Source organism: Pimephales promelas, chromosome 7, assembly GCF_988280905.1.
Source record: "Pimephales promelas chromosome 7, fPimPro1.hap1.1, whole genome shotgun sequence".
NCBI lineage: Eukaryota > Metazoa > Chordata > Actinopteri > Cypriniformes > Leuciscidae > Pimephales > Pimephales promelas.
This window is the reverse complement of record NC_142775.1, coordinates 4,186,645-4,214,129: the sequence shown is the minus strand read 5'-3', so window position 1 is coordinate 4,214,129 and position 27,485 is coordinate 4,186,645. Positions and strand designations below refer to the sequence as shown.

At 41.5% G+C, this 27,485-nt stretch overlaps 1 protein-coding gene across 1 annotated transcript in view; it reads right to left on the bottom strand.

The window, feature by feature from the left end:
* The window catches only part of pde11a (phosphodiesterase 11a), a 74,080-nt gene that overhangs the window by 39,437 nt on the left and 7,158 nt on the right, over window positions 1-27,485 (bottom strand). Inside the window, exons 2-5 of the mRNA XM_039647132.2 lie at window positions 26,717-26,875; window positions 6,216-6,305; window positions 2,990-3,130; window positions 2,663-2,727 (exon numbers count right to left, since the gene is read on the bottom strand). Coding sequence (XP_039503066.2) covers window positions 2,663-2,727; window positions 2,990-3,130; window positions 6,216-6,305; window positions 26,717-26,875 — 455 coding nt within the window. The remainder of the gene's footprint in view (window positions 1-2,662; window positions 2,728-2,989; window positions 3,131-6,215; window positions 6,306-26,716; window positions 26,876-27,485) is intronic.

Genomic DNA, 27,485 nt, shown 5'->3' with positions numbered 1-27,485 from the left:
AGCAGGTCGTGCTTCCTCACTGATTTGCCATCTATGTTGCCGTGATATGCTTAAATAGCAGCAGCATGTACTTTGAGGGTGGAGGGAGACAGCCCTCGCTGCAACCCTTGCTGCAAGAAGGAAAACTTGGACCCTATTGAACATCTTCGAGGGTCGCCTCGGGGAGAGGAACAATACTCGACGAACAGATTCCACTTCAAGGCATATGTACGTCTCGTAGACAGTGCCCGTGGCGAAGCGATGGTTTTAAGTACCTCTGGGGGTAAGTCACCTTGAACCTCAGCGTCCTGTCAGACATGGAGTTTCCAGAGGTCCAGACGTGGGTGCCATAGGGTGCCTCGTCTCTAAGAAAGAAGGTCCTTCCTCAGAGGAATGGGCCAGGGAGGGGCTGTCATGAGGTACATGAGTTCTGGGAACCAGGTTCAGGTGGGCCAATAGGGAGCCACCAGCAGGACCTCCTCTTTGTCCTCCCTGACTTTGCACAGGGTCTGTGCAAGTAGGCTCACTGGCGGAAATGCATATTTGCAAAGGGGGAGGTCTCTGGAGAGGCAAACAGGTCTACCTTAGCCTCCCCGAACTCTCTCCAGATAAGCTAAACTGCCTGGGGTTTTAGTCGCCACCCATTCTCAAGGGAGTGCAGTCTGGCTCGTCTGCCACATGGTTGAACACTCTGGGGACATGAGTCCCATAGCGGGGTCTGAGTGTGCTGTGCAACACTTACCTGGTTCCACAGGACAAGGGGTGCAGGAGGAAGCTTGGTTGCGTTCTCGAATTGCTCGCTGCTGCGCGCTGGTGATAGAAGAGGCGGATGAGAATGATGAGGATTCTCTCCTCCCACTTCTCTTCGGGCCCTCTTCGGATTTAGTTCTAGAGGAACTGCTCTCTTTTTTTTTCTTTTTTTGTTGTTGTTGAGAGTTTGGGTACCACTGTGACTCCAGTGGCGGAACAGAATTCTGACTCAAAAGATTCACTGCCCGGCCCTCCACTGGGGGAGAGCAGCTCCACCATCTCCGGATCAGGTGGTGTCATCCTCTGCAGCGGACACAGTAGAGCAGGCTGTGCCAGAGTTTGTTTGGTTTTTTTGCAGGGGACGACACCATAGGCGACGAGTAGACTGAGGGGCGGCCCCCGAGGCTTGCAGTGTGAATGTATTGTAAGCTGTTTTGAGCCTAGATTCCTCGAGGTGTTACACTCGAAATCGTGCTCCTTTATAAAAAAAAATCAGTAGAGCTCTGTTTAAATAGTAATTCAGATACATTTTGAAAATAATTTTATTGTTTTTAATATCTAAGAGCACTTTTAGCCAGATAGGAAAGTGATTGTGTGTGATGTTTTGTTCCACGGATGCTGAGGGTGGCTGAGAGATGTGATGGTGTGTGTGATCTCCCCAGACAGAGTTCTGCTGAAACATTAGACAGCTGCAGAGAATGAAATGATATGTGTGACTGAACACACACACACTGCAGTGTGAAAGCAACCATATGGCAAGTGAGATCTCCAAACCTGTGCGATTCGTTGCCATTCACCACACAAAAGAGTCACAAAGAACAGACCTATCAGCTCAACCTAACACAAAGAAACATGTTTGCTCTTATTCATGGGATCCGCACACACGCGAGAGCTGAAGACAACAGATATCACACAATAACCCTGACCAACACCGGCACAAAATTAGAACTGATTTGACTAATTGAAATTGTTGTGTCGTTTAGTCATCATGGTTCACGATTATAGATTGGCGAGTACAGAAAATCCAAAAAAACGTACACATAGATCAATTTAGGCACGCTTTCTGAACATCCGTTGTAAAGATCTTTAGTTCTTTCACAGTTCATCCGCAGTGCCTGGTTGGTATTAAACACTAATACCTGTTAGGTACTTAATTTCCACTTTCTGGTTTCCTTATTTTTTTTTTTATTTTAAGTAATCTCCTCTTCGAGTTGATATGTGATGGCAAAGGAATTAGTTAAAGCAGATTGAAACTCAGGTCAGTCGCATCACAAGCTATCATGACCCGCCTTTCTCTCCAAGGCACTGATCCTTTTATTTCTTTTATAGTTTTGTCTGACTTAATTAGACAACAATGGGCGGAGCAAGTGTAAATAGCACATTCCTGTCCAAAAATACTACCCCTAAATCTAACCCTACCCATAACAAAGGTTAATCCAAAAATCAGAGGGAAATGATAGGTGAATAACACTGATATAGAAGCACCTAAGTCTAGTTTAAAGCATGAACTTGACATAAACTCTAAACTGAGGTCTTGACTCTACGTGGTCATTAAAAATTCCAGGATGTCCTTTGCAAAAGAGTCGAGTGTAACCCTGGCATCCTGGCCAAATTTGCCCCTTGGCCTCTGTCCATCATGGCCTCCTAATCATCCCTGTACTAATTGGCTTCATCACTCCATCTCCTCCCTAATAATAAGCTGGTGTGTGGTGGGCGTTGTGGCGCAATATGGCTGAACGTTTAACAACACAGCAACACATTAACACACGCACCACCTGCTGTAGTTTATGGGAAACAAACACTGCCTCTGAAATCACCTCATTAGCACTACAGCACTGTCGGTCTCAACTCCTCTCTGAGAATATATAAAGTAGAAAAGTGTATGTGTGTGTGTGTGTGAGTGTGTGAATGTTTAACCTGCCGTTAGTCGCACCTGTTCTCCAAGTCCGCGCTGCACTTGGGTGACAGAAGCTCAAAGGACTTGGTGAACTTCACCACCTGCAGGAGACATTACAGTGAGCAGGATTAGAGAGATGCAGAAGCCAGGAGAGGAAGAGGAAGAGGAGAGGGAAGAGGATGAGGAGGAGGAGAGGGAGGAGGAAGAGGAAAATGAAGAGGAAGATAAAGAGGAAGAGGAGAAGGAAGAGGAAAAGGATGAGGAGGAAGATGAAGAGGAGGATGAAGAAAAGGAGGAGGAGGGGAAAAAGAAGGAAGATGACAAGGAAGAGGAGGAAGAGGGAGATGAGGTATCAGAGCGTACCGGAGACTCGATGTCCTCCAGCAGCTGGACGGAGCAGCGTTCACACTTCAGCAGAGTCTGAGCTCGATGCATGATCTTCCTCACGATCTTCTCCAAATCCGTCTGCTCCTCGAACAAATCGTTCACAACCTCCAGAAGAGCCTACACAAATAGACACGCACAGAGAAATACTGGACTGATATAGTTGAAGTATATCAATGCAAATATTTATAGCTATGCAACAAGCTAGACGTGCCTGAAATGGATCATTACATACAAGAGGAAGATGAAGAGAAAGATGAGGAGGAAGATAAAGATGAGGAGGAAGAGTAAAAGGAAGAGGAAGATGAAGGGGATGAGGAAAAGGAGAAGGAAGATGAAGAAGAAGAAGAAGAAGATGAAGATTTGAGTTTAAGTGTTCATAGACTCGGGTCCCTGATTCACTACAGCGCAGACTCGGGTCCCGCGTTCACTACTGCACAGACTCGGGTCCTTGGTTCACTACTACGCAGACTCGGGTCTTTGGTTCACTACTGCGCAGACTCAGGTCCCGCATGCACTACTGCGCAGACTCGGGTCCTTGGTTCACTACTGCGCAGACTCGGGTCCCGCGTTCACTACTGCGCAGACTCGGGTCCTTGGTTCACTACTGCGCAGACTCGGGTCCCGCATTCACTACAGCGCAGACTCGAGTCCCGCGTTCACTACTGCGCTGACTCGGGTCCTTGGTTCACTACTGCGCCGACTCGGGTTCCGTGTTCACTACTGTGCAGACTCGGGTCCCGCAATCACTACTGCGCAGACTCGGGTCCCGCATTCACTACTGCGCAGACTCGGGTTCCGTGTTCACTACTGCGCAGACTCGGGTCCCGCATTCACTACTGCGCAGACTCGGGTCCCGCAATCACTACTGCGCAGGCTCGAGTCCCGCGTTCACTACTGCGCAGACTCGGGTCCTTGGTTCACTACTGCGCAGACTCGGGTCCCGCATTCACTACTGCGCAGACTCGGGTCCTTGGTTCACTACTGCGCAGACTCTGGTCCTTGGTTCACTACTGCGCAGACTCTGGTCCTTGGTTCACTACTGCGCAGACTTGGGTCCCGCATTCACTACTGCGCAGGCTCGAGTCCCGCAATCACTACTGCGCAGACTCGAGTCCCGCGTTCACTACTGCGCAGACTCGGGTCCTTGGTTCACTACAGCGCAGACTCGGGTCCCGCGTTCACTACTGCGCAGACTCGGGTCCCGCGTTCACTACTGCGCAGACTCGGGTCCTTGGTTCACTACAGCGCAGACTCGGGTCCCGCGTTCACTACTGCGCAGACTCGGGTCCCGCGTTCACTACTGCGCAGACTCGGGTCCTTGGTTCACTACTGCGCAGACTCGGGTCCTTGGTTCACTACAGCGCAGACTCGGGTCCCGCATTCACTACAGCGCAGACTCGAGTCCCGCGTTCACTACAGCGCAGACTCGAGTCCCGCGTTCACTACAGCGCAGACTCGGGTCCCGCGTTCACTACTACGCCGACTCGGGTCCTTGGTTCACTACTGCGCCGACTCGGGTTCCGTGTTCACTACTGCGCAGACTCGGGTCCCGCATTCACTACTGCGCAGACTCGGGTCCCGCATTCACTACTGCGCAGACTCGGGTTCCGTGTTCACTACTGCGCAGACTCGGGTCCCGCATTCACTACTGCGCAGACTCGGGTCCCGCATTCACTACTGCGCAGACTCGGGTCCCGCATTCACTACTGCGCAGACTCGGGTCCCGCAATCACTATTGCGCAGACTCGGGTCCCGCGTTCACTACTGCGCAGGCTCGAGTCCCGCGTTCACTACTGCGCAGACTCGGGTCCTTGGTTCACTACTGCGCAGACTCGGGTTCCGTGTTCACTACTGCGCAGACTCGGGTCCTTGGTTCAATACTGCGCAGACTCGGGTCCTTGGTTCACTACTGCGCAGACTCGGGTCCCGCGTTCACTATTGCGCAGACTCAGGTCCCGCGTTCACTACTGCGCAGACTCGGGTCCTTGGTTCACTACTGCGCAGACTCGGGTCCCGCAATCACTACTGCGCAGACTCGGGTCCCGCATTCACTACTGCGCAGACTCGGGTCCTTGGTTCACTACTGCGCCGACTCGGGTTCCGCGTTCACTACTGCGCAGACTCGGGTCCCGCATTCACTACTACGCCGACTCGGGTCCTTGGTTCACTACTGCGCCGACTCGGGTTCCGCGTTCACTACTGCGCAGACTCGGGTCCCGCATTCACTACTGCGCAGACTCGGGTCCCGCGTTCACTACTGCGCAGACTCGGGTCCTTGGTTCAATACTGCGCAGACTCGGGTCCTTGGTTCACTACTGCGCAGACTCGGGTCCCGCATTCACTACTGCGCAGACTCGGGTCCCGCATTCACTACTGCGCAGACTCGGGTCCCGCGTTAACTACTGCGCAGACTCGGGTTCCGCGTTCACTACTACACAGACTCGGGTCCCGCATGCACTACAGCGCAGACTCGGGTCCCGCGTTCACTACTGCGCAGACTCGGGTGCCACGTGAATGATCACTTAAAGTCCCTCACTTTCTGCCTATGGACCCTTTTCACATTTCTTGGGTGCTCAAAAGCAGTCATTATACTGTGAACTTCTACAGTGGTGACGACATCTTTGTACTCCCATTTTCTCCAAAAGCAAAAAAAAAACAAAATCCATGATAGTGTTTCCACGACTTTCCAAAAGAGGGAACCAAATATTGAGAAATATGTCAAATTTGCTGTCACTCGCTCAGCCTTTGTATAAACATATAACACAAAGTATAGAATTATAAATATGTTTTTTAATGAAAACATGAAACACTTATTTGTTTTGTGATGTTAAGTGTGGAAATAAATCATCACAGTCGGTGAAAAGGGTCCATATCATTCTCATTCTCTCTCTCTGTACATTCTTGTTTTCTCGCATTATATTCTTCTGTGGTCGATGTTAAAATGTGTTGATGATGCTCTAAAGACGCCACAACTCAGATTTATGCTTCCCCCACCACACATACACACACATCTCTTCTTGATTCAAAACCTCTCGATGCAGGAACAGAGAGTGTAGGAAGCAAAAGATCAATAGATAGATGCACACATACTACGTAATAAACACCCCCATGACATTTATAGCGCTGTCCTGTAACAGTAGGAAGAGGGCAGAGATATAATATGGTTCTAATGAAGTCAGTGCTGAATTAAGTGTGTTCTTACCCTGCTCCTGTCGTACTCTTTCCTGGACGCAGCGAACAGTTGGGCGTTTGAGATGGCAATGCCACAGAAGGGAAGGTACATCTGCAACACCTGCACAAACAGAGGAGTGTGTTGAAATGTAGCATCAGTCCTGGACAAATACTGGAACAACAGTCTCCAAAACCCAAAGTGGTTTCAGCCTGGCAAAGGACTCTACCAGTATTTACAGTAAAATTATGTACATTTATGAATTAATATAATATTAAGTTGGACTTTATAATAAATCTTCTTTTTTTGTATGAATGAATACCTCTCTGAAAGCCAACAGTTTGTTTGTATTTACAAATACAAATCTAACTAAGATAAGATGAGATAAGATGTATTTTGCTATTGAACCCAATTCAGTCTTCCCTCCCCCATCCATAATGGTAGAAAACATACTCGGTTACTAACCTAACCTTGGTTCTCTCTAGATATGGGTGGTGATGGCGCAGTGGATAATACACATGCCTTTGGTTTGAGAGACGCAGGTTCGAATCCACTGTGAGACACCAATGTGTCCCTGAGCAAGACACTTAACCCCTAGTTGCTCCAGAGGCGTGCGACCTCTGACGTATATAGCAATTGTAAGTGGCTTTGGATAAAAGCGTCAGCTAAATGAATAAATTTAGATAAGGGTATGAGTGTTGCTTACGCTAAGAGAAAATCAATTTTCACCCAAAAATTATCCTTAATTTTGCATTAATTTAAAGTGCATTGCTGCACAGAGCAGACCTAAGCAAAGCAGCTTGCGTGCCTATTGGTTGCTCTGCAACAACTGTTGCAACCTATTGAGGGGCTTTACGTGACATAAGCACTAATGAGGGCGCAGGAGCACGTCACATCCCGCCAGAAAGGGTGTGGCTTATGTCTATATAGAGTCCAGATAGGGTGTTCTTTGTTTTTTCATACTGAAGCGAAACCAGAATGCAGCACAAGCATGGCAGGGTTAGGTAACACTCGTTCCATCATCTAGGGAGAACCCGAGGTTACGTAAGTAAGTTAGTAACCTAGCACTTTCTCTTACTAGAGTACATACAAATATCCTGGAGTGAAACCCCACTGGACCAGGCCCATGCCTCTAGTGGAATGGGCTCTAACACCTAAATGGGACCGAAGGCCCTTAGACTTATAAACCAGAGCAATAGCATCGACTATCCATCTGGAAAGGCTCTGTTTCGAGGTGGCTAGCCCTTTAGTGTGGCCGTCAAATGAAACAAAAAGCTGTTCTGACTGCTTGAAAGCAGCCGAACGTTCGAAGTATATTCTTAGCGCCCTGACCGGGCAAAGAATACTTACACAATTCTCACCATCAGATCCTGGGAGGGCTGACAGTGAAATGACTTGCGCTCTGAATGGAGTGGAGAGCATTTTGGGGACATAGCCATGTCTTGGTTTGAGAATGAGTTTAGAGTCCTTAGGCCCAATGCACGTAGTTCTCACAGAGAGCGTGTGCAGGTCACCCACTCGCTTGACTGAAGTGAGATCCATGAGAAAAGCGGTTTTGAGTGAGAGACAACGCAGATCTACAGACTGCAGTGGTTCGAAGGGGTAGCCCTTCATACCGTGCATTGGGAAAGGTCCCAGCCCGGAACCATCGGGGGTCGAAGAGTGTTTAGTCTCCTAGCCCCTCTAAGGAAGCGGACAATGAGATCACCCAATGACTGGCCATGCAAGGGTTTTGTAAACGCTGCTATGGCTGCAACATACACTTTGAGCGTGGAGGGGGACCTTCCCTCGTCCAGAAGCTCCTGTAGGAAGAAGAAAATCTCCGTAACGCCACAGCACTGTGGGTCTAGGTTTTTAGCCGAGCACCACCCGGAAAACACTGACCACTTTGAGGCATAGAGCCATCTAGTAGAGGGCGCTCTAGCCTGTGTAATTGTGCTTCACACTCCTGTTGGGAGATCAGTGGGTACCCATTGATAGCCCATAAGTGCAATGCCCATAAGTCGGGGCACGGGTGCCAAATCGCGTCCCTGGCCTGAGAGAGATCCGTCCTCACTGGGATAGGCCACCGGGCCATGCTCACTAACTGCATCAACTCCAGGAACCAAACCTGGTTCCTCCAAAGCGGCACTACGAGAAGCACAGAGCATTTGTCCACCCTGATTCGCTTGATCACCTGTGGCAAAAGTGTGATCAGGGGAAACGCATAGAGCAGGTGGCTGGGCCAGCTGTGGGCCAGCACGTGCTTGTTTTTTGTGAAAAATATTGGGCAGTGCACATTCTCTGACGACGCAAAGAGATCGATTTTCACTCTCCCAAATCTGTTCCACAGTAGTTGGACTACCTGAGGGTGCAGTGACCATTACCCTGGGGGAATGTTGTCTCTGGACAGCATGTCCGGACACACTTTGCGGCAGCCCGGCACGTACACCGGCGTTAGCGAGTGCAGGTTGTGCTGAGACCACACGAGGAGGTTCTGCCAGTGCATGAATGCTCCGGGATCTGAGACCGACCTGGCGGTTTACGTAGGACACTACTGCCATGTTGTCCATGCGGACTAGGACATTGTGGCCCTTTAAGAAAGTGAGAAAGTGCCCCAAGGCATTCTCGACTGCTTTCAACTCTAGACAGTTTATGTGTAAGCGCCCTCCCTGGGCTGTCCACAGGCCAAATACCGGCCTGCCCTCGTAGAGGGTGCCCCAACCTGAGTTTGAGGCGTCTGTCAAGATTACTTTCCGTTTGTGATCGTTCCCACATCCACGCCTGACTGGTACCAGTCTGACACCTTCCAGGGTTCCAGAGCTGTAACACAGTTCTGGGTTACCCTGAGACGAAAATGACCCGAAGTCCATGCTCGAAGCAGGACCCACGTTTTCAGCCAGTGCTGGAGAGAGCGCATTTTAAGTAGGCCCAGCCGAAGCACTGCTGAGGCCGAAGCCATAAGGTCTAGCATCCTCTGAAAGTTCTTGAGAGGGTGAATACTGCCAGCCCTGAATGACGCCGCTGAGCGGTGTGTCCGCAGCGCGTGCTGTGACGCCAGCTGTGCTGTCATTGACACGGAGTCTAAGTCTGTTTCCAGAAAATAAATTTTCCGGCTGGGACACAGAATAAGCCAGTCGTCCAGGCCTGTGATGGAGTATTATTTGAATCTGAAGTAGGCGACCTTCAGATCCACTGAAATAAACCAGTCCCTCGGGCAACAATTTGTCTGGTCGTGAGCATTTTGAACGATTTTTTCAAAAGGGCTTTGTTCAAGTGCCTGAGACCTAGGATGGGTCTGTGATTGCCATCCTTTTTGGGGACCAGGAAATAGGGGAAATTATTATTGTAAGAGGTTAGTGACCCCTAGCGACGAAAAATCCTACATAGTAAAATTAAAAAGCTTATAAAAACACCACATAAACAACTTATAAACAACATAAAAAATTTTAATAAATTCATAACTATAAGTGGTCCATATGCATGTGTTTCGGTCATCCTGTTAAATAATGCGAGTATGTGATTTTATGGTCTCCCTGCTATTCGACTGTATGAGGCCGTCTTTGTGTGTGTCTGTTAGGTTTACTTCTTTCAATATCTTATAAACTTAACTGTGGCGAGCAGGACGAGGTGGAGGGCTGTGCAAGGACGGCCGTGGCCGGTGGCGTAATTAATAATTAGCATAAAGGAGGAGCGACGACAGTGAAGATCGAGAGAGGACCAGGCCTGGACTTTTTTATTTGATGTTGTCTTATTATACGTGATAGCAGTTGTCTGTAAGGAGCTGCTGTCTTTACTTTCGTTTTATTGTTGTTCCCACCTCCTTTTCCCCACAACATCTAACTTTGCTACATCAACCGAATTGTAGTCTAAAATACAAAGCAGTGTGACAGAGAGAGCATACTGTAACTTCATTGTCCTCAATGCATTTCCTCACTTGCCGCTGTTTTTAAAGGTCTGAGATCTCCTCTAGCACTCCCAATGCCAAAAACACACTCAGTCTGCTGTCAGAATGACAAAAACACATTCACATTTCTCTTGTAGGGAGCCAGAGAGCCTCTAGGAAAGAAATGAGTGTAGTCATAATGTTGAGAATAAACAGGTTCATATTAAAATTCTGTCAGGAACCACATCAAAACCTGCCTCAGGACATGTCAGCGTGACACCAGAGAGAGGCCTGGATGAATCTGTGAGTCCTGGAGTCAAAGAGAGCGCAGGTAAATGGGGTACTGGAGTAATTGGATTCTGTCTGACTGCGCATTAGTCACTCTCTGGGCTGCATGCGAGACTGCTGCATTGAGTCTGTTTACCACAGTGTTAAAGCGTTTAATAAAGAGTGGATGTGAGCCGAACCTGTGGGAGCGATCAACAGGTTCTCACAGCACATTTTCCTCAGTTTAAACAGTTAAGCTAATGAAACGAGAGAATTGAGCTCCTTCACATGGAAACATACAGCATTATTACTGAAGTTATGACTGAACTAGTTCATTACTACTTTATTCCACTGTGGGCCTTCTAAGCAAAGTTTGTTTCAGGTTTTTTTTTTTCTCCCTTAACTTCTTTATTACTGTAGTCTACTTATGTTTCTGCACCATAATTTAGTTTCTCATGATCATTTTGCACCCGCTATACCTTTAAGAGTTCTATGTAAATGACCTTTGATATGATTGGCTAAGCTCTTTACATGTAAAATGAATAACAATGTGCACTTTGAGGTTGTGGGTTAGCTGACGGGTAGAAAATAGTTTTTGAATGTACTATCCATCCTTCAACAGCGTCTCTGCAAAGCTTCAATTACATTGTGACAGGATCACAAAACAATCAGCGCTGAAATGAAACACTCAATGTGTCACGATGATCAGACTAATAGACTCAACACAAAGGTTTTGAAGAGAACCAGCAGAGAATTTTCATATTGCGGTACATACAAAAGTTCGAGTTTGGATTTGTAAAACAAGGAGATAAGTGACCAATAGAGGATCTTAACGTCACAGACTGAGCTCTTGGCTGAGTTAAATGTAGTACACTTGAGGGAAGCAACAAGTGTGTGGTTCTTTTGTGTTCTTCATTAGAAAAAAAAACCTAAAAGTATCCAAAAATGTATTAAAATTTAGTATAAAGTATAAAATATTTACAATGGTATATGAATGCAATAATTATGCTGTTTGTTTACTATTGTAACTGCATGGTTTTCTATGAAGTATCATGGAGTATGTGTGGTACAGTAATTTTGCAAGAGCTCTTTCAGCTTCAAATCCTGTATGGAGAGAAACATAGATCTGCGTCACTCTGTTCTGCGTCACCGTCTGAGAGAATATGATATTGTATTGAATACACAGTAATTCCTCAGATCTACCTTCTGCTAATCCCACAGAGAATTCACAGGACTATTCACAGTACTGTGGCATTTCACAACAAAGGCCAGAGAGCGGTGAGCCCGTCTGGTAGTCCAGCAGCACATCCAGACTCTGGATGTGAATATCAGATTGAAATATCAAATTTGTGGCCACAACATTGACCTATATGAACTGCTGTCTTACAAAAACTCACTTTTTAAAAAGAATATGTGGTTTTGCTATGTAGTTGTTGCTAAGTGTTGCTAAGGTGTTAAACATGCTTGATATTTAAAGTCGAGTTAGTCACAGCGTGGTGTTTCTTGTCTGGTGTGCGGCCGGCTAAACAAAGTGCAGTAAATGGACAAACTCAAGCACAAACTGAGGTGGGGAGGAGCCAGGGAGGAGATAACAGTGGGAGGAGCCAGGGAGGAGATAACAGTGGGAGGAGCCAGAGAGGAGATAGCGGTGGGAGGAGCCAGGGAGGAGATAGCGGTGGGAGGAGCCAGGGAGGAGATAGCGGTGGGAGGAGCCAGGGAGGAGATAACGGTGGGAGGAGTCAGGGAGGAGATAACGGTGGGAGGAGCCAGGGAGGAGATAACGGTGGGAGGAGTCAGGGAGGAGATAACGGTGGGAGGAGCCAGGGAGGAGATAACGGTGGGAGGAGCCAGGGAGGAGATAACAGTGGGAGGAGCCAGGGAGGAGATAGCGGTGGGAGGAGCCAGGGAGGAGATAACAGTGGGAGGAGCCAGGGAGGAGATAGCGGTGGGAGGAGCCAGGGAGGAGATGGTGAATATGAATTCGGTTGAATATGAATAAGAATATGATGTGGGCACTTTCCAGCTGGTGGAGCTGAAGGTTGGGAGAGTGTACGCTGTGCGTGTATGTCTGCCGCTACTCTCCCGTTTTTTTATACTTTCATTTGTTTTGATTTACTTTTAGTAGTTTTAAATAAGTTGTGTTTTAATTTGTCTACAAATTTTCATTTTTTTTTTGTTTTTTTTTGTTTGAGTCGCCGCTCGCCTGCGCATCTGGACCAATACAAAGCGCTTCAAGAGCATTGCGGCCTCGTTGCATGTGGAGCGGCAGTTTGGGTGTACAAAATGACAATTTTGGGCCCATTTTCGGAGTAGTTTCATGCATGACACTTGCTTGAGTGGATTGTTGTACCCGTGTGCTGTTCACATCTTGGAGCTGCAAATATAGAAAAGGAAATATTCTAATGGGCCACGCATGGATTAACATTATTGACGGTCAGTTTGATTTGTATTCAGCACATAGTGAGTGTTTTCCTATGGGGGAATTGTATCATGACCACATTGTCGTGTGGCAGCTGGACTTTATTGACTGTTTTGGGGCTTTTCGTCACTTGGAGTAGTGTCTGTTGCCCCTTTGAAATGTCCTCACCATCGGCTTGTAGCGGTGTGTTTATCAACTACATTGCATTAAAACTCAAGCGTTTAAATGGTCAATTTGAGTCCCATTTGACGCCAAGCACTTATTTTCGGTGTGTTGAACTGGGGATCATACAACGTCTGAGATATGTTCACCCGGTCAAGTTATCCAGAGCTGAAAGAAATTACAGCGTGGTGTGAAATTTGACTCCCTACGATTCATATCAAAAACCTCCTATTATGAATCCTCTGAATGACTTTTTCTCATCAAATAACTTGGATTTTGTCTTCATCACTTAAACGTGGCTCACTCTAGACGATCGAACTTCTTTATCTGAACTCTGTCCAACGAACTGTAACTATCTCAATTGCCCTAGAACTTTTAGTCGTTAAAAGTTAGGGGGTCGCTGTGATTTTCAAGAACTTGTTTCCATGTAGGCCTTTTTCTATAGAGTCTTATTCCAGTTTTGAGGCCAGTTTGTAAGGTTGATTTACCGAAACCTGTGCTCTGTGATTTATAGAGCACCAAAATCCAATAAGGATTTTTTAAAAGAGTTCTCTGATTTTCTATCTAATTTGGCCACAAAAGCTGATGATGTTTTGCCTCTAAGTGATTTTAATATACATGCTTGTTGCCCACAAAAGGCACTTGTAAGAGAGTTTACTCAACTTTTAGACTTTATATATTTCTGATCCTACGCATATGCAGGGCCACACTTGACCTTGTTATGACTTCAGGTTTTCCTATAACAAACATTGACATTCGTGATGCTGGGTTGTCTAACCCTCTGCCAACAATATTTGACTGTTCTATTGCTTTAAAACTGGAAAATTGGTCCTCCACTTACCGGTGTAGAGTTATTAACTCCTCTACCGCTACACAGTTTATTGAGGCTTTTACAGAACTCCCAGTAGGTGTCACTTCACATATTCTGATGTTGACGACTTGGTGGTTAGTTTTAATACATCGTGTACTGGTATTTTAAACGAAATCGCCTTGGATAAACAAAGTTTATACTCTAAGAAAAGAGTATAGAAGGGCAGAAAGAAAATAGAGGAAAACAAATTACAAATCTCCAACCAGTTATTGCAAAATTCCTTAGTCAAATTTCAAGAGGAGGCTGCCTTTCAAAAAGTCTAAATATTTCTCTAATCTGATTGCTCAAAATTCCCACTGTCCAAAGTTTTTGTTCGCTACTATAAATTCAGTATTAAATTCTTCTACTGAGTTTTGCAGTTTTGCAGCTTTTTCATAAACAAAATCAATTGCATTGAATGACAGATTGTACTGAATCAATCCCAGAAGGTCTGAAATTTCCACACTTCCATCCTATCTCACATTCTGAACTAACGAATATAGTGCCCAGTTTAAGATCGACCACCTGTTCACTTAGCGTTATACCAACTACATTACTAAAGGAAGTTCTGGACTCAATTGCACCGGTCCCACTTTATATTAAGTGGCTTTAAGTACTATCACTTCCAAGTGCAGCTTTTGATAAGGTGGATCACTACATCCTTTTAAATAGGTAAAAAACTGAGGCTGGTATCTGTGATTCAGCTCTAGATTGGTTTGAATCGGTATTTCTCTAAGAGGTAGGTCAGATTAATTCACCGTCTGTTCCTGTTACGGGGGGAGTACCACAGGGCTCCATTTTGGGACCGATTTTATTTTCATTATATATGCTCCCTCTTTGTTACATTTCTAATCTCATCAGGTTCCTTTTCAAATTTATGCGGATGATACCCATTAGTACATACCAATAAAATCTGGGTCTAAGTCCTTTTTCTGATTTATTAGCCTGTGTAAATGACATTAAAAGTCGGATGGGTGATAATTTTCTTCAGTTAAATGAAAATAATTGTATTTGGCGCACACATTTGGTAGATGGCCTGACCTCTGATTTAGGACCTCTGAAAGCCAATATTAGCACTCATGTAAAACTCCAGCTTGTCGACAATTTGACAAGCAAATAAACTCTGTTGTCAGAGGCAGTTTTTTCCAGCTCAGGACTTTATGGAAATTGAAATCTATTTAATCTTTTGGCGACCTAGAGACAGTCAATCATGCTTTGATCTCAACAAGGCTGGATTATTGCAACACTTTGTGTGCTGGTATCAGTTTTCACTAATGCACTTGCAACCCGTACAAAATGCTGCAGCTTGTTTCTTAATGGGGAAGATTTTATCACATTTGCATTGGTTACTGGTCAAGTACAGAATTGAGTGCAAGGTTTTGACTTTAGTATTTAAACCTTGCAAGATCTTGCTCCAGTTTATATGTCAGACCTTATTTGCCCATTCTCTCCACCAAGACTCTTAGATCTTCCTATGACAACTATCTCACACTTGCGCTTTAAATCTAAAGGCGATAGAGCCTTCTCCGTTTTTGGTCCGAGGTTGAGGAATTCGTTACCTCAATCTGATAGCTTCTTCTTTACTTGTATTCAAGTCAGCTCTGAAAACACATCTTTTATCTCAGGCCTATTCATAACTATGGATATGTAGCCTTAGTGAGTCAAAATGTTAAATGCAATTTGTACGACGTTTGTTTTTATTGTTTTTATTGTGTTTCTGTGAAGCACCTTGGTCAGCAGTAATGGTGCTATATAAATAAAAGTGACCTAGACCTTGACCTTAATATATATATAAATGAGGGTGACATTTATAGAAGTTAATTAAACCTCTGCTCAAAAGGCTGCAAAATATGACCATTCATGTCTGTACAAATGGTGTGGTATGAATTACACCCTAAAGTTTAATACTTTAAGGTTTGCCGTAAACATGAGTAATAGTAATAGTAATGCTTGCCCAACAAACACCATTGACACACACAATAACAGCATTAGCATAAATCCAAAGCTCCAGTGATTAACTATATTCTGGACGCATGCAAATCAACAACTCATAATTGTTTCTCCACAAAATGAACAGAACAAAACCTCACCTTTTCATTAAATATACAATATGTCTACCATATTGTTTGTATGTTTAGAAAACTCTCATGTCTGGTGTTGTACTTAGACTTGCCCGCCAAAACAGAATCTAAAAGTGGCACCTTTGTCTCTGTGGGCTGGAAACAATCGCAGAGTTTTCTCTGTTCTGCCTCTCTGTCTCACACACTCAGGGAAGAGTTTCATCATTAATTCAGCAGTTAGTGGCATTCATGACATGATGCTAATGTACAATGAAGAGCACATGAAATCTCATTGCACTGAACTGGATCTGGGCCTCACAGCAATAAACACATGCAGTCATAGAAACACACGATACAAAGGATAGTTTGCCCCAATTATATTTCTGTCAACATTAATCCCCCTCTTGTCATTCCGAACCATTATGATTTTCTTTCTTCCATGGAAAACAAAAGGATATGCATGCAAGATGATTTCAAGCTCCACCAAAGGGTAACACTTTAGAATACGATTCCTTCGTTAATGAATAACTACACAAGAACTAATGAGTAACACAATATTAACAATCTAGTAACTATTATTAACTAACAAGAAACTCTGATTAACGAACTAGTAAGTAATAGCGCGCAGACGAAAGTGGTAGTTCTCTATTAACTAATCAATAACTACTATTTTTTAATACTTCCCAGAGAACTACTGAAAAGGTTTATTAACAATCTAGTAACTACTATTAACTAAAAGAAATTCTTATTAACGAATTAGTAAGTAATAGCTCACAGATGAAAGTGTTACTAGATACTTCTGTGGGAATTACTAATTATTTGGATTCGTATTATAAAGTGAAGATCATTGGAACTAACTAGTAATGACTCAAGTGTTACTACATGATCTAGTCATGATTTGTGCAACCGTTTGAGATTTTTTGGTGAACTTTAGTAACTTTTAGAAAATGTCTTTAGTAACACTTGATTCATTACTAGTTAGTTCCAATTATCTTCACTTTATAATACGAATCCAAATAATTAGTAATTCCCACAGAAGTATCTGGTAACACTTTCATCTGTGAGCTATTACTTACTAATTATTTGGATCCGTATTATAAAGTGAAGATCATTGGAACTAACTAGTAATTACTCAAGTGTTACTACATGATCTAGTCATGATTTGCGCAACCGTTTGAGATTTTTAGTGAACTTTAGTAACTTTTAGAAAATGTCTTTAGTAACACTTGATTCATTACTAGTTAGTTCCAATGATCTTCACTTTATAATACGAATCCAAATAATTAGTAATTCCCACAGAAGTATCTAGTAACACTTTCATCTGTGAGCTGTTACTTACTAATTCGTTAATAAGAATTTCTTTTAGTTAATAGTAGTTACTAGATTGTTAATAAACCTTTTCAGTAGTTCTCTGGGAAGTATTAAAAAATAGTAGTTATTGATTAGTTAATAGAGAACTACCACTTTCGTCTGTGCGCTATTACTTACTAATTCGTTAATAAGAATTTCTTTTAGTTAATAGTAGTTACTAGATTGTTAATAAAGTTTTTCAGTAGTTTTTTTGGGAAGTATTAAAAAAATAGTAGTTATTGATTACTTCATAGTGAACTACCACTTTTCTCTGTGCGCTATTACTTACTAGTTCGTTAATCAGAGTTTCTTGTTAATTAATAATAGTTACTAGATTGTTAATATTGTGTTACTCATTAGTTCTTGTGTAGTTATTCATTAACGAAGGAACCGTATTCTAAAGTGTTACCCACCAAAGTATCATAACATTAGTCGACGCACGGACTATTGGTGCGTTCACATGCTATGGTAATTATGGTAAATATCAAAAGCCTTTTCAAAATGTCGGAGAGCAACGCGAGAGTCGTGGATGGAAAAAATATGTACTATTCATGATCTAGAAAATAGCATATTAGTTATCGTTTGAGTTTTGATAAATCATCTTCTTGCTTTAGCAGATGACTTAAGCAATCTAAAATAGTTTTAGCTAAATAACAGGTCTGGATCTCCATCTTTTTACCACATTACGACAACAAACGTACTTGAACGCAGCACACTGGTAAATACCAGTTCACAAGTGGAATATCATTTCCATAGCACGTGAACGCACCATATGAATCCATGTTCAAAGCCACACAATAGGTTTATGAGTAGAACAGACCAAAATTTACATTATTATTCACCCCTTCTTATGAAAAAGAAGTACACTTTATGATACTTTTAATAAGATTATAATACTTCAAAAGAACATACTTTGGTGTAAACTGAATGCAATGTATCCCGAAACTTAACTGCAATTAAATGAAAATGTATTATCGTTTACATTTATATTTAATGCACTTCGCTGAACTTCGCTGAAATTTTTTTTGGATGAACTATCCCTTTAAATATCTAGAGAGACCAAGTGTCTCAGTCTGCAAGAGTGTGGCTGGTGACTGTGAGATAAAGGTTAAATAATGCTTTCTGCAAAATAATACAAAGCCTCGTTTAGATGTCAGCAAATCCACACACGCACGGCACGCATGCGTGCACGCACACACACATTTTGTGTCTCCTTTCAACATCCCTGATGCCGCTGAACACATTCATTATATCCAGTGTCAGCACTGTGCTCACTGCTTACGTTGAGAAATAAGAGACGTCCTGTTCAGCTTTAAAACCCACAGCATCTGTTTCATTTACACTGATGAAAGATAAGTGCCTTCCCCACACAATGACGAGGTGTGGTGCCTTCGACACTGGACTAATCAAATCAGAAGAACACAGTAAAAAACGTAATAAACAATAAATTAAATTAATCATTTGTAATGATAAAGTTGCAATTTAGCACATTTAAATTATATTAACCACAGTTAATATAATTAAACACACTACAGTTATAATCAAGTACATTACTGTACATGACACGGAATTTCAAGGGAATTTGTCTGATCGATGATGTGATCGCGCACAGCAGCGCAAAGTTGATTCTGCGCTGGTTTGATCTAATATCTTTTTTCATTTCAATAATGTATATTTAGGTAGCAAATGAAAATCATTAAAATTTGAGACAAAGGTCCTTTATAATATGATTTTCAGTTTTGTTGCAACCGTTTTTCAGTAACAGAAGAATATGTAAAAGTATAAGGTAAAAGGCACCCCTGCTGGTGAGGTGAAAGACAATAATTAACATGATAATAATCAGCTGACTGACTTTCCATTTGTTGACATGATATAATTAAATTCAGATGGTAAATATAATATATTAAGTAGGGTGTCCACCTTACAGATAATCACCATATTTAAAATGAAACCATCATATTTAACCATTTAAATTATCATGGGATCTCATTCAGAGCTTTAAGAATCTTAAAATGACTTTGTTTTTGTATTTTTATATTAACATTTTTATGACAGTATATTTAATGGGGAAAAAAGAATTCTTTTATTTATCAAAATAAACAGAAAATAGCACAAGCTTTGCTAAAGCGATTGATTTGAACAAGTATTCGTTTAGATATTATTTGAAAGTTTGCATCAAAACTGTGTGTGTTTTGCCCCGTGTGTCTGTGGGGTAAACACCCCCTTGCCACATGTCACTGTATGCTGCATATAAAGGCATGAAAATAAAGGTTCAAACAGTTTATAAAAATATCCAGAGGGTAAATTCCACACGCAGAACAGAAAGCAAACACAACTATTCGTAAATGAGATCAGACAAGGGTGAACTGAAAACACAGGTCTTAAATACACAGACAAATGAGGGGATTAACGATAACACAGCTGACAGCGAATCAAATGAGTGACAAACTAGTGGCGGGAAATGGTGCAACTGAGTCCAATACACGTTTATATGCAACCAAACAATCCGTTAGTAATCGTATTGACGGCTCAATCGGACTCAAAACTCTTCATGTAAACACCTTAATCGAAAATTTCGATCCGAATGAAAGAGGTGGTTCATTCCTTTTCTCATCCGATCGAGAGGACATGTCTTGATCGGATTGAAAACCGAAACTGAAATGACTGTGCATGTGCGATGACGTTGAATGATGTTGATGACGTACTGTATGTCGCGAGGAATGAGGTGTTGTTCCTGTTGAATAAAGTGACATATAAACGAGTGTACCGTCATTCTAAAATTGTCCTTTAACTCTGTCAAGTTTACCCCTTGTTTCCTATTCTCATCCACAGACGATAGCTACAGAACACCCCAGATAGCAAACTGACATTGAAACAACGTTGATCTGACATTGTTTTGCTCATCGAATTAACGTTGAACCAACGTCAGACGCGTCATTCTTTCAAAACTAACGGAAAATCAACTTGAAATCAACGCGTTGCTTCAACGTTATGAAAGCAAACCAATTTTCGATTTTCATTTAGCTTTGAAGAATGCCGCGTCTGACGTTGGTTCAACGTTAATTCGATGAGCAAAATCAACGTTGTTTCAATGTCATGAGAGACGTCGTTTCCACGTTGATTCAATGTCAGTTTGCTGTCTGGGTGGCTTTGGCCATTTTTACTGTGTGATGATAACTATAAGCAGCGGCACAACGGTTTATACGCTCATTGTCTCCAAATCATGACCAGAAATGGATAAATATTAAATATGCTGTTTAAAACAAATAAAGAACCAATGTAGGAGAATAGTTATGCGCAGGCTACAGGAAACTCTGAATATTCATGCAGTCCGCGCATGTCAAAAAATCATGCAGTATAAACGCGCACCTCAACCCGAGCACATGTTTAGCGTTCATGTAAACACTACGTTCGGATTCATCAATTGGATCCGACTGAAACAAAAGTTGTGCATATAAACGTAGCCACTGTGACACCACCTCATACATTTATACGATTTAAAAATATGTATATATTCACACAAACTCTGTCGCTCCATTAATGTTCAATACAAACATATCCATCCACCTCACAGGTGAAAAGACGCTGTGATTAGACAGCATGATTATGGCACAGGTGTGCCTCACTGTGTGTTCACACCGGACGCGGATAGCACGTCAAATTCACGTCTACAGCGTCTAGTTTGACGCTTGACCACTTTGTGTTAATTCGCACGTCAAGAGTGAAACTGACGCGCATAAAAAACAAAAGTTTGAAGCGAAATTTATGAGCGTTAAGCGCATCAGAATCGAAACACGTTGGCGGGCATCTTTTTTATGATGATCGAGCATTCATCGAGAGAGTCACCGCTCTGTGTTTGATCTGGAGAGCAGAACAGCGGCGTGGGGTTCATCGTCCCCGTATTTGTGTCCACCGGACCCTTCAGAGCAGGGGCGTAGCCAGGACATTATTTCTGGGGGGGCCAGCTTGTGCCAGTCTTTTATTTGGGGTGGCACTTGATTGTCAAAAACTACTATTACTAAAACTCACACGCGGCTCCTCAGGCCATAAACAATGGATTGAACTCCCTTATGACACTAATAATGTCTAATTGATAAATGTGCGAGTGCAATGTGTCATCATTATGTGAGGGGTTAGGGACCTTAACATGAGACAGGGATGTTTTTAGTGCAAATGACAGAAAGACACAATATGAATTGTCATATTAGGCGATAATTTATTTAGGTAAACCATTGCATTTTAAGTGCAACATCCAATTTATTTGATATAATACAATGGTTGCACAAATCATGACTAGATCATGTAGTAACACTTGAGTATATACTAGTTAGTTCCAATGATCTTCACTTTATAATACGGATCCAAATAATTAGTAATTCCCACAGAAGTATCTAGTAACACTTTCATCTGTGAGCTATTACTTACTAATTATTTGGATTCGTATTATAAATTGAAGATCATTGGAACTAACTAGTAATGACTCAAGTGTTACTACATGATCTAGTCATGATTTGTGCAACCGTTTGAGATTTTTGGTGAACTTTAGTAACTTTTAGAAAATGTCTTTAGTAACACTTGAGTAATTACTAGTTAGTTCCAATGATCTTCACTTTATAATACGAATCCAAATAATTAGTAATTCCCACAGAAGTATCTAACACTTTCATCTGTGAGCTATTACTTACTAATTCGTTAATAAGAGTTTATTTTAGATAATAGTAGTTACTAGATTGTTAATAAACTTTTTCAGTAGTTCTCTGGGAAGTATTAAAAAAATAGAAGTTATTGATTAGTTAATAGAGAACTACCACTTTCATCTGTGCGCTATTACTTACTAGTTTGTTAATCAGAGTTTCTTGTTAGTTAATAATAGTTACTAGATTGTTAATATTGTGTTACTCATTGGTTCTTGTGTAGTTATTCATTAACCAACCGTATTCTAAAGTGTTACCCTGAAATGTTCTGTTCGCTTTGTGTCTGCTGTAACAATTACACTCTTAGAAGAAAAGGTTCAATATAGAACCTTAAAAGGTTCTAAAGCGTTACGTATTTCGGAACCCTTAAAATGCAATGCATGTGAATGATCACAAAATTCAATATATGGTGATTATAAAATGTAATTAATCAATATCAGACGAAGAGTGCCATTTCTTTTTATCCTCTAAAAATCTGCATGATTAAAATGTGATATTAAGTTACTACAACAATTTAATAAACAATAATTTAATAACAACTACAAATGTTGCAGAATAATGTAATATATGAATGAATAATAGCCCCTTTAGCCAAAATGGTTCTTTCTTGTCAGTTTTGAACCTTTTTTAGCATAAAATGTCCTTCGGAGTTGATTAAAGAACCCTATGCTACATTATAGGGGCCGTTTACACCTGGACACTTCATGCGTTTGCTGTGATCGGATAGCTATCCGATCGTGAAAAGACCTGGTGTAAATGCCCTCCGAAACGCATTCGAGACGGATTTGAATCCGATCACTCAAACCACTTCAGAAGGTGGTCTGGGCCGCATTCCAGACGAAACTGGACAAGTGTAAATGCATCTTGTTCTTGAAACCACATATGTAAATGTTAATACTCCCAAAAATGCTAAAAAAAAAAGAAACGCGTGAGAGCGTGTTACAGGCTACATGTCATGCTATTTTAGTCAGATATGACGACGCTACTGCGACGCGCATCATCACCTCAGATGAGCGGCTGAACGCAAGCCACGCGCCGCAATCTATCGCAAATCAAAGTGAAAGTAAGTCGCAGACGATTAACACTACCATCTTCATTAAAAGTAAAGAAACGAAATGATCTTACCAGTTCTGTTGCCGCTCTCTCTTATCACAGTCTTTGCTGATTTTGAAATTAGCCGATGATCAATAAAATCCAGCTCATATCTGTTGCTTTCGGTGACGTGCACTTCATTAAATCTGTATATAACGGAATTGAAGATCGGATTTATATCCATTTTGCAAAAACACATTTATCTGACCAGGTGTAAATGGAATCGTTTTGATAAATCAGATAGCTATCCGATCTGAGAAAACGCATGAAGTGGCCAGGTGTAAACAGCCCAAGCGCTGTCAGAATGCAGGCACGTTATGTCTCGCACTGTTGATGGGGGCGAGACCCAACAAGTGACAAATCAATGACTTGATTAAAAAATGCATACATTTCAGCTTCCTTTTTAGACCGTTACTGGAGTTTTTATTTTTTATTATTATTAAATTTATTTTTCCGTGAGGTTGGGAGGGGGGGCCGGCAGGGGGGCCGAGCCTTGACCAATGGTGGCCGTGGCCCCCCCTGGCCACCATGTAGCTCCGCCCCTGCTTCAGAGGCCAACCGTTTAGCGAGTTTCACCATTTGCTCGCTCCAGGAGCTGCACTGGATGACTGAAAGATGTACTTCCGCCTCTCCCGCGCCCAGTTTGGTGACCTGTTGTCCCGCATCGGAGAGAGCGAGGATCACCCTCGCCCTCATCCAACGTTTTTGATGATAAATAGAGGCAGCCTCCAAAAGTTAGTAACCCGTCTTGTGATTTTTTTTCTCTCTCACGTCCAGACACGAATTTATGCACATGTTGGTTGTCTTTACATCATAATAATATTTCATATAATCTAGATATGGAATGAATAACATTCAATACAAAATGAACATGTCTCGTATACAGAAATAAAGTGTATATTGAAATAATGTATATGATAAAATATTTGTTTGTTGTGGATAATCCCACCATGCATTTAGTCATATTACAAAATATATATATTTTTTTTTTATTCAACAATTGCACAGTTTACAAGAACATTCCTCTCCATTATAAAAGAAAATACATTGTGCAGTTTGCAATATTGCAGGTATAACATAAAACATAAAGAGCAAAACAGAAAACATAACAGACTTACATCACATTTAGCCAGGGGTAGTACAGATTTACAAAAAAATATCAAATTGTTTACAAACATTCACAGTTTTTATTGCCTTTTGATTAAGAGAAAGCTTAATAGTGTTGACATATTGCTTGACCTCATTATTAAAAGCAATAAAAGATAGTATGGAATGTGTAAACTTACATTTATGAATGTAGAATTTTGCTAAGAGAATAATCAGATTAATAATAAAAGTTTCATTAGAATTAGACTTAGTTCTGTTGAGGTCATAAATTCCAAAAAAGACATCCTTCCGAAAATAATTTGAAATTTCTCTCAATTTTTTCTGCAATAAAATTACAAATTTTGGACAAAAGGGCATTGTCAATATTACAAAATAATTTATTGAAGCATCCAGACACTTCACCACGTGAGCAAGCAGCTAGGCTCCTGATTGGTTAACACGGCATGAATTGACGCCAAAATTCAGATTTTTCAACTCGGGTGGCAGATGCGAATTTGCAAACACAGATTTTTGAACAATATTTGCAATAATTAGGCCTTTTGTGTACAAAGATATAAAGATATATTATATCTTTAAGTTCAGCTCATGAAAAATGGGGGCAAGAACAAAAGTGTTGCTGTTATAATTTTGTTCAGTGTAGTAAAGACTGTATTAGCAAGCGCCACTAATAACCATTACCCTAGTGGACTGTGGTGTCACTTTGATATGATCACATATGAGACTGTATTTGCAGTACATGGTTCTCCAAAAGTACTTTGAATAAAGAATACCATGGTAATATACATTTTTTGAAGACAAAAAGTTCCAATGACTGTCCTTATAGAGTATATCACACGTGCCGCACATCACACTCCCGGTGTCACCTGAGCTCCAGTAAACCGAGCAGCGGCTCAGGGATTTCAGCTGATTAATGACTCTGCCATATGAAAACTGCTTCTGTGTTTAGAAAGACTTCATTGTTACTGAAGGTCAACATTAATGAGACTCTTTATTTCTTTTTCATGATAGCGTGGCGTGGTTGACCGCACTACCTCAGCCCTGAACAAATGATGACGAGGGTAACTGACGTTAACACTAACAATTCAGACGTTCATGAACACAGTTCTCCAATGACAGCAGCATTACATAAGCACACAGTTTGTGTTGTCAGTGCAAAGCTACACTTTAAAGTACAATGATGCATCACCGCAATCTCCTCAACTGCATGCACTAAAGTACATTACACTCTCTAACACCTTATTAGATTCCTCTGCACAGAGATAAAATAATCTGTTAATGGGGAAATAATAAGAGTGTCCATGATGAAAGCAACAATATTTTTAAAGGGACAATGTGTACTTTTTTATGTATTTATTATTTAAAATCAATATTTTTATTCATAAATGTGTCCTCAATGGTGTTCAAATACATCTGCCAATTATCATGACTTATCCTCGTAAACAAAGAATTTATTATCTTTATATGCATGGGCCAAAATCGTGGCTGTTATCGTCGTAGGATGTCTGTGTATATAATTTAAACCTTGTTTGTATAGTGTGTAACCACACGTTTATAAATATATATATATTTTTAAAGATATTGTATTAAAAACTGCATATATATTCTTGATATGTAAGTTAGCCATCTTCTCACATATGCCACAGAAGCATCTGTATGACAAGTAAACATGACGCAACAGGTCCCTCGCATAAATGTAATTTCACTTGTACATAGCAAACTTTATCACAGAATGTGTATGTAGTTTAATATAATTGCGCCAACATTAGTGTTCTGTTTGTGTGTGTCTGTGTGTTGCACATCCATGCTTGCAAAAAGACGCGATTACAACTCTATAAGTACATAAATGTATCAAATAACCACACAGAGACGTACTGGTCCATTCTCATTTGTGTTTATTCTGCCGGAGTCTCTTCGTCATCTGGGTCTGATCAGAGACTATTTATATTTTCCGATTCAAACATGTTCAGCTGAATGACATTCAAAACAGCGTGTCTCTCACTCTCAGCCCTTCTGCTTACCGACTGTCATGGGTATCAAGTGACGCCCACATCCAAAGGCAGGGCGGGGATATGCAGCTCATTTGCATTTAAGGTGGTATACACCAAAACAGCTCATTTTAAAACAGGCCCCAAAAATGACATTTTCAAATGGTTATAATAAATTAACTGTGGGGTATTTTATGCTGAAACTTCACAAATACATTCTGGGGACCAATATTACATCTTGTAAAAAGGGGCATAAAAGGTGCCCTTTAATGTTGATGATCGAGTTATTTTACATATGATATCACTTGTTTCAGCTTCTTCTTCGTCTGTGTTTTGATCAGGAGATTCAGGACTCTTTCAGAAGATGTGTAATAGCGCCCCCTACCATTGAACAGTATAAACACGTAAATTTCCATTGAACATTATAGTTATCATCATTGGTTTTAACGAACGTTTAGTTGTTTAGTTCATTCAGTTCTCAGTTATAAGGGCTCAATCACTACAAGCTTTCAGCCCGTCCTGAGAGACGACCCCTGAAAGCTCTACTTGTTTGCATGTGACATTCAGAGTAGAAAATTCAACCTTGACACGTGAAGTCAAATGTGTCTAGAAGCATGACGAGAGCAGAAGAGAGATCGCAAGCGTAGTCAACGTATTGTGTAGTGTGAGTTTCAGTGTTTTACCTTTTCGTCGTCTTCGGTGAACAGTGCTCCATTGGGACTCTTGTTGATGGCCTGCGTGACCCCGATGACCTCTCCATCACTGTTGTGGATGGGCATGCACAGCAGAGACTTGGTTTTATATCCCGTGAGTTTATCAATCTCATCACTGAAACGATGGTCCTGTAACGAGGACAAGAGACAGCCTTAATCTTTGCTGAATGGAGACATTTGTAATAACTGTAGAGAGAAGCCAGACTAATTAAAAGCAAAGTGTGTCATTGTTTTGAGACTATCAGCACTAAACAGAACCACAGAAATATACAGAGAGTGAAGAGTGATTTTCTCTTCCTTATATTACACTATCTGTCTTTTTATTTATTTTGATTTTGAATGTTTTTTTCTGCTCACCAAGGCTGCATTTAATATCAGTAATATTGTGAAATACTATTCCAATTTAAAACAGCGCTTTTCTATGTGAATATATACACTGTAAAAAAATATTGATGGTTTAACTTAAAAAGTAAGTAACCTGGTTGCCTTAAAATTTTAAGTTGATTAAACTGGAAAAAGTGAGTTAATACAATGAAGGAGATTAATTTAACCATTAGAAACTCAAAATAATAAGTTATCTCAACTAAATAAATTATTATAAAGTTGATTTGACAAAAGAAAATATGTTGTGATAACAAATCTTGAAAATATTTTTTTTACAGTAAAGTGTGATTTATTCCTGTGATCAATGTTCAAAACAATCTCAAAAACTATTTCTTATTAAAAAAAAATTGACAAA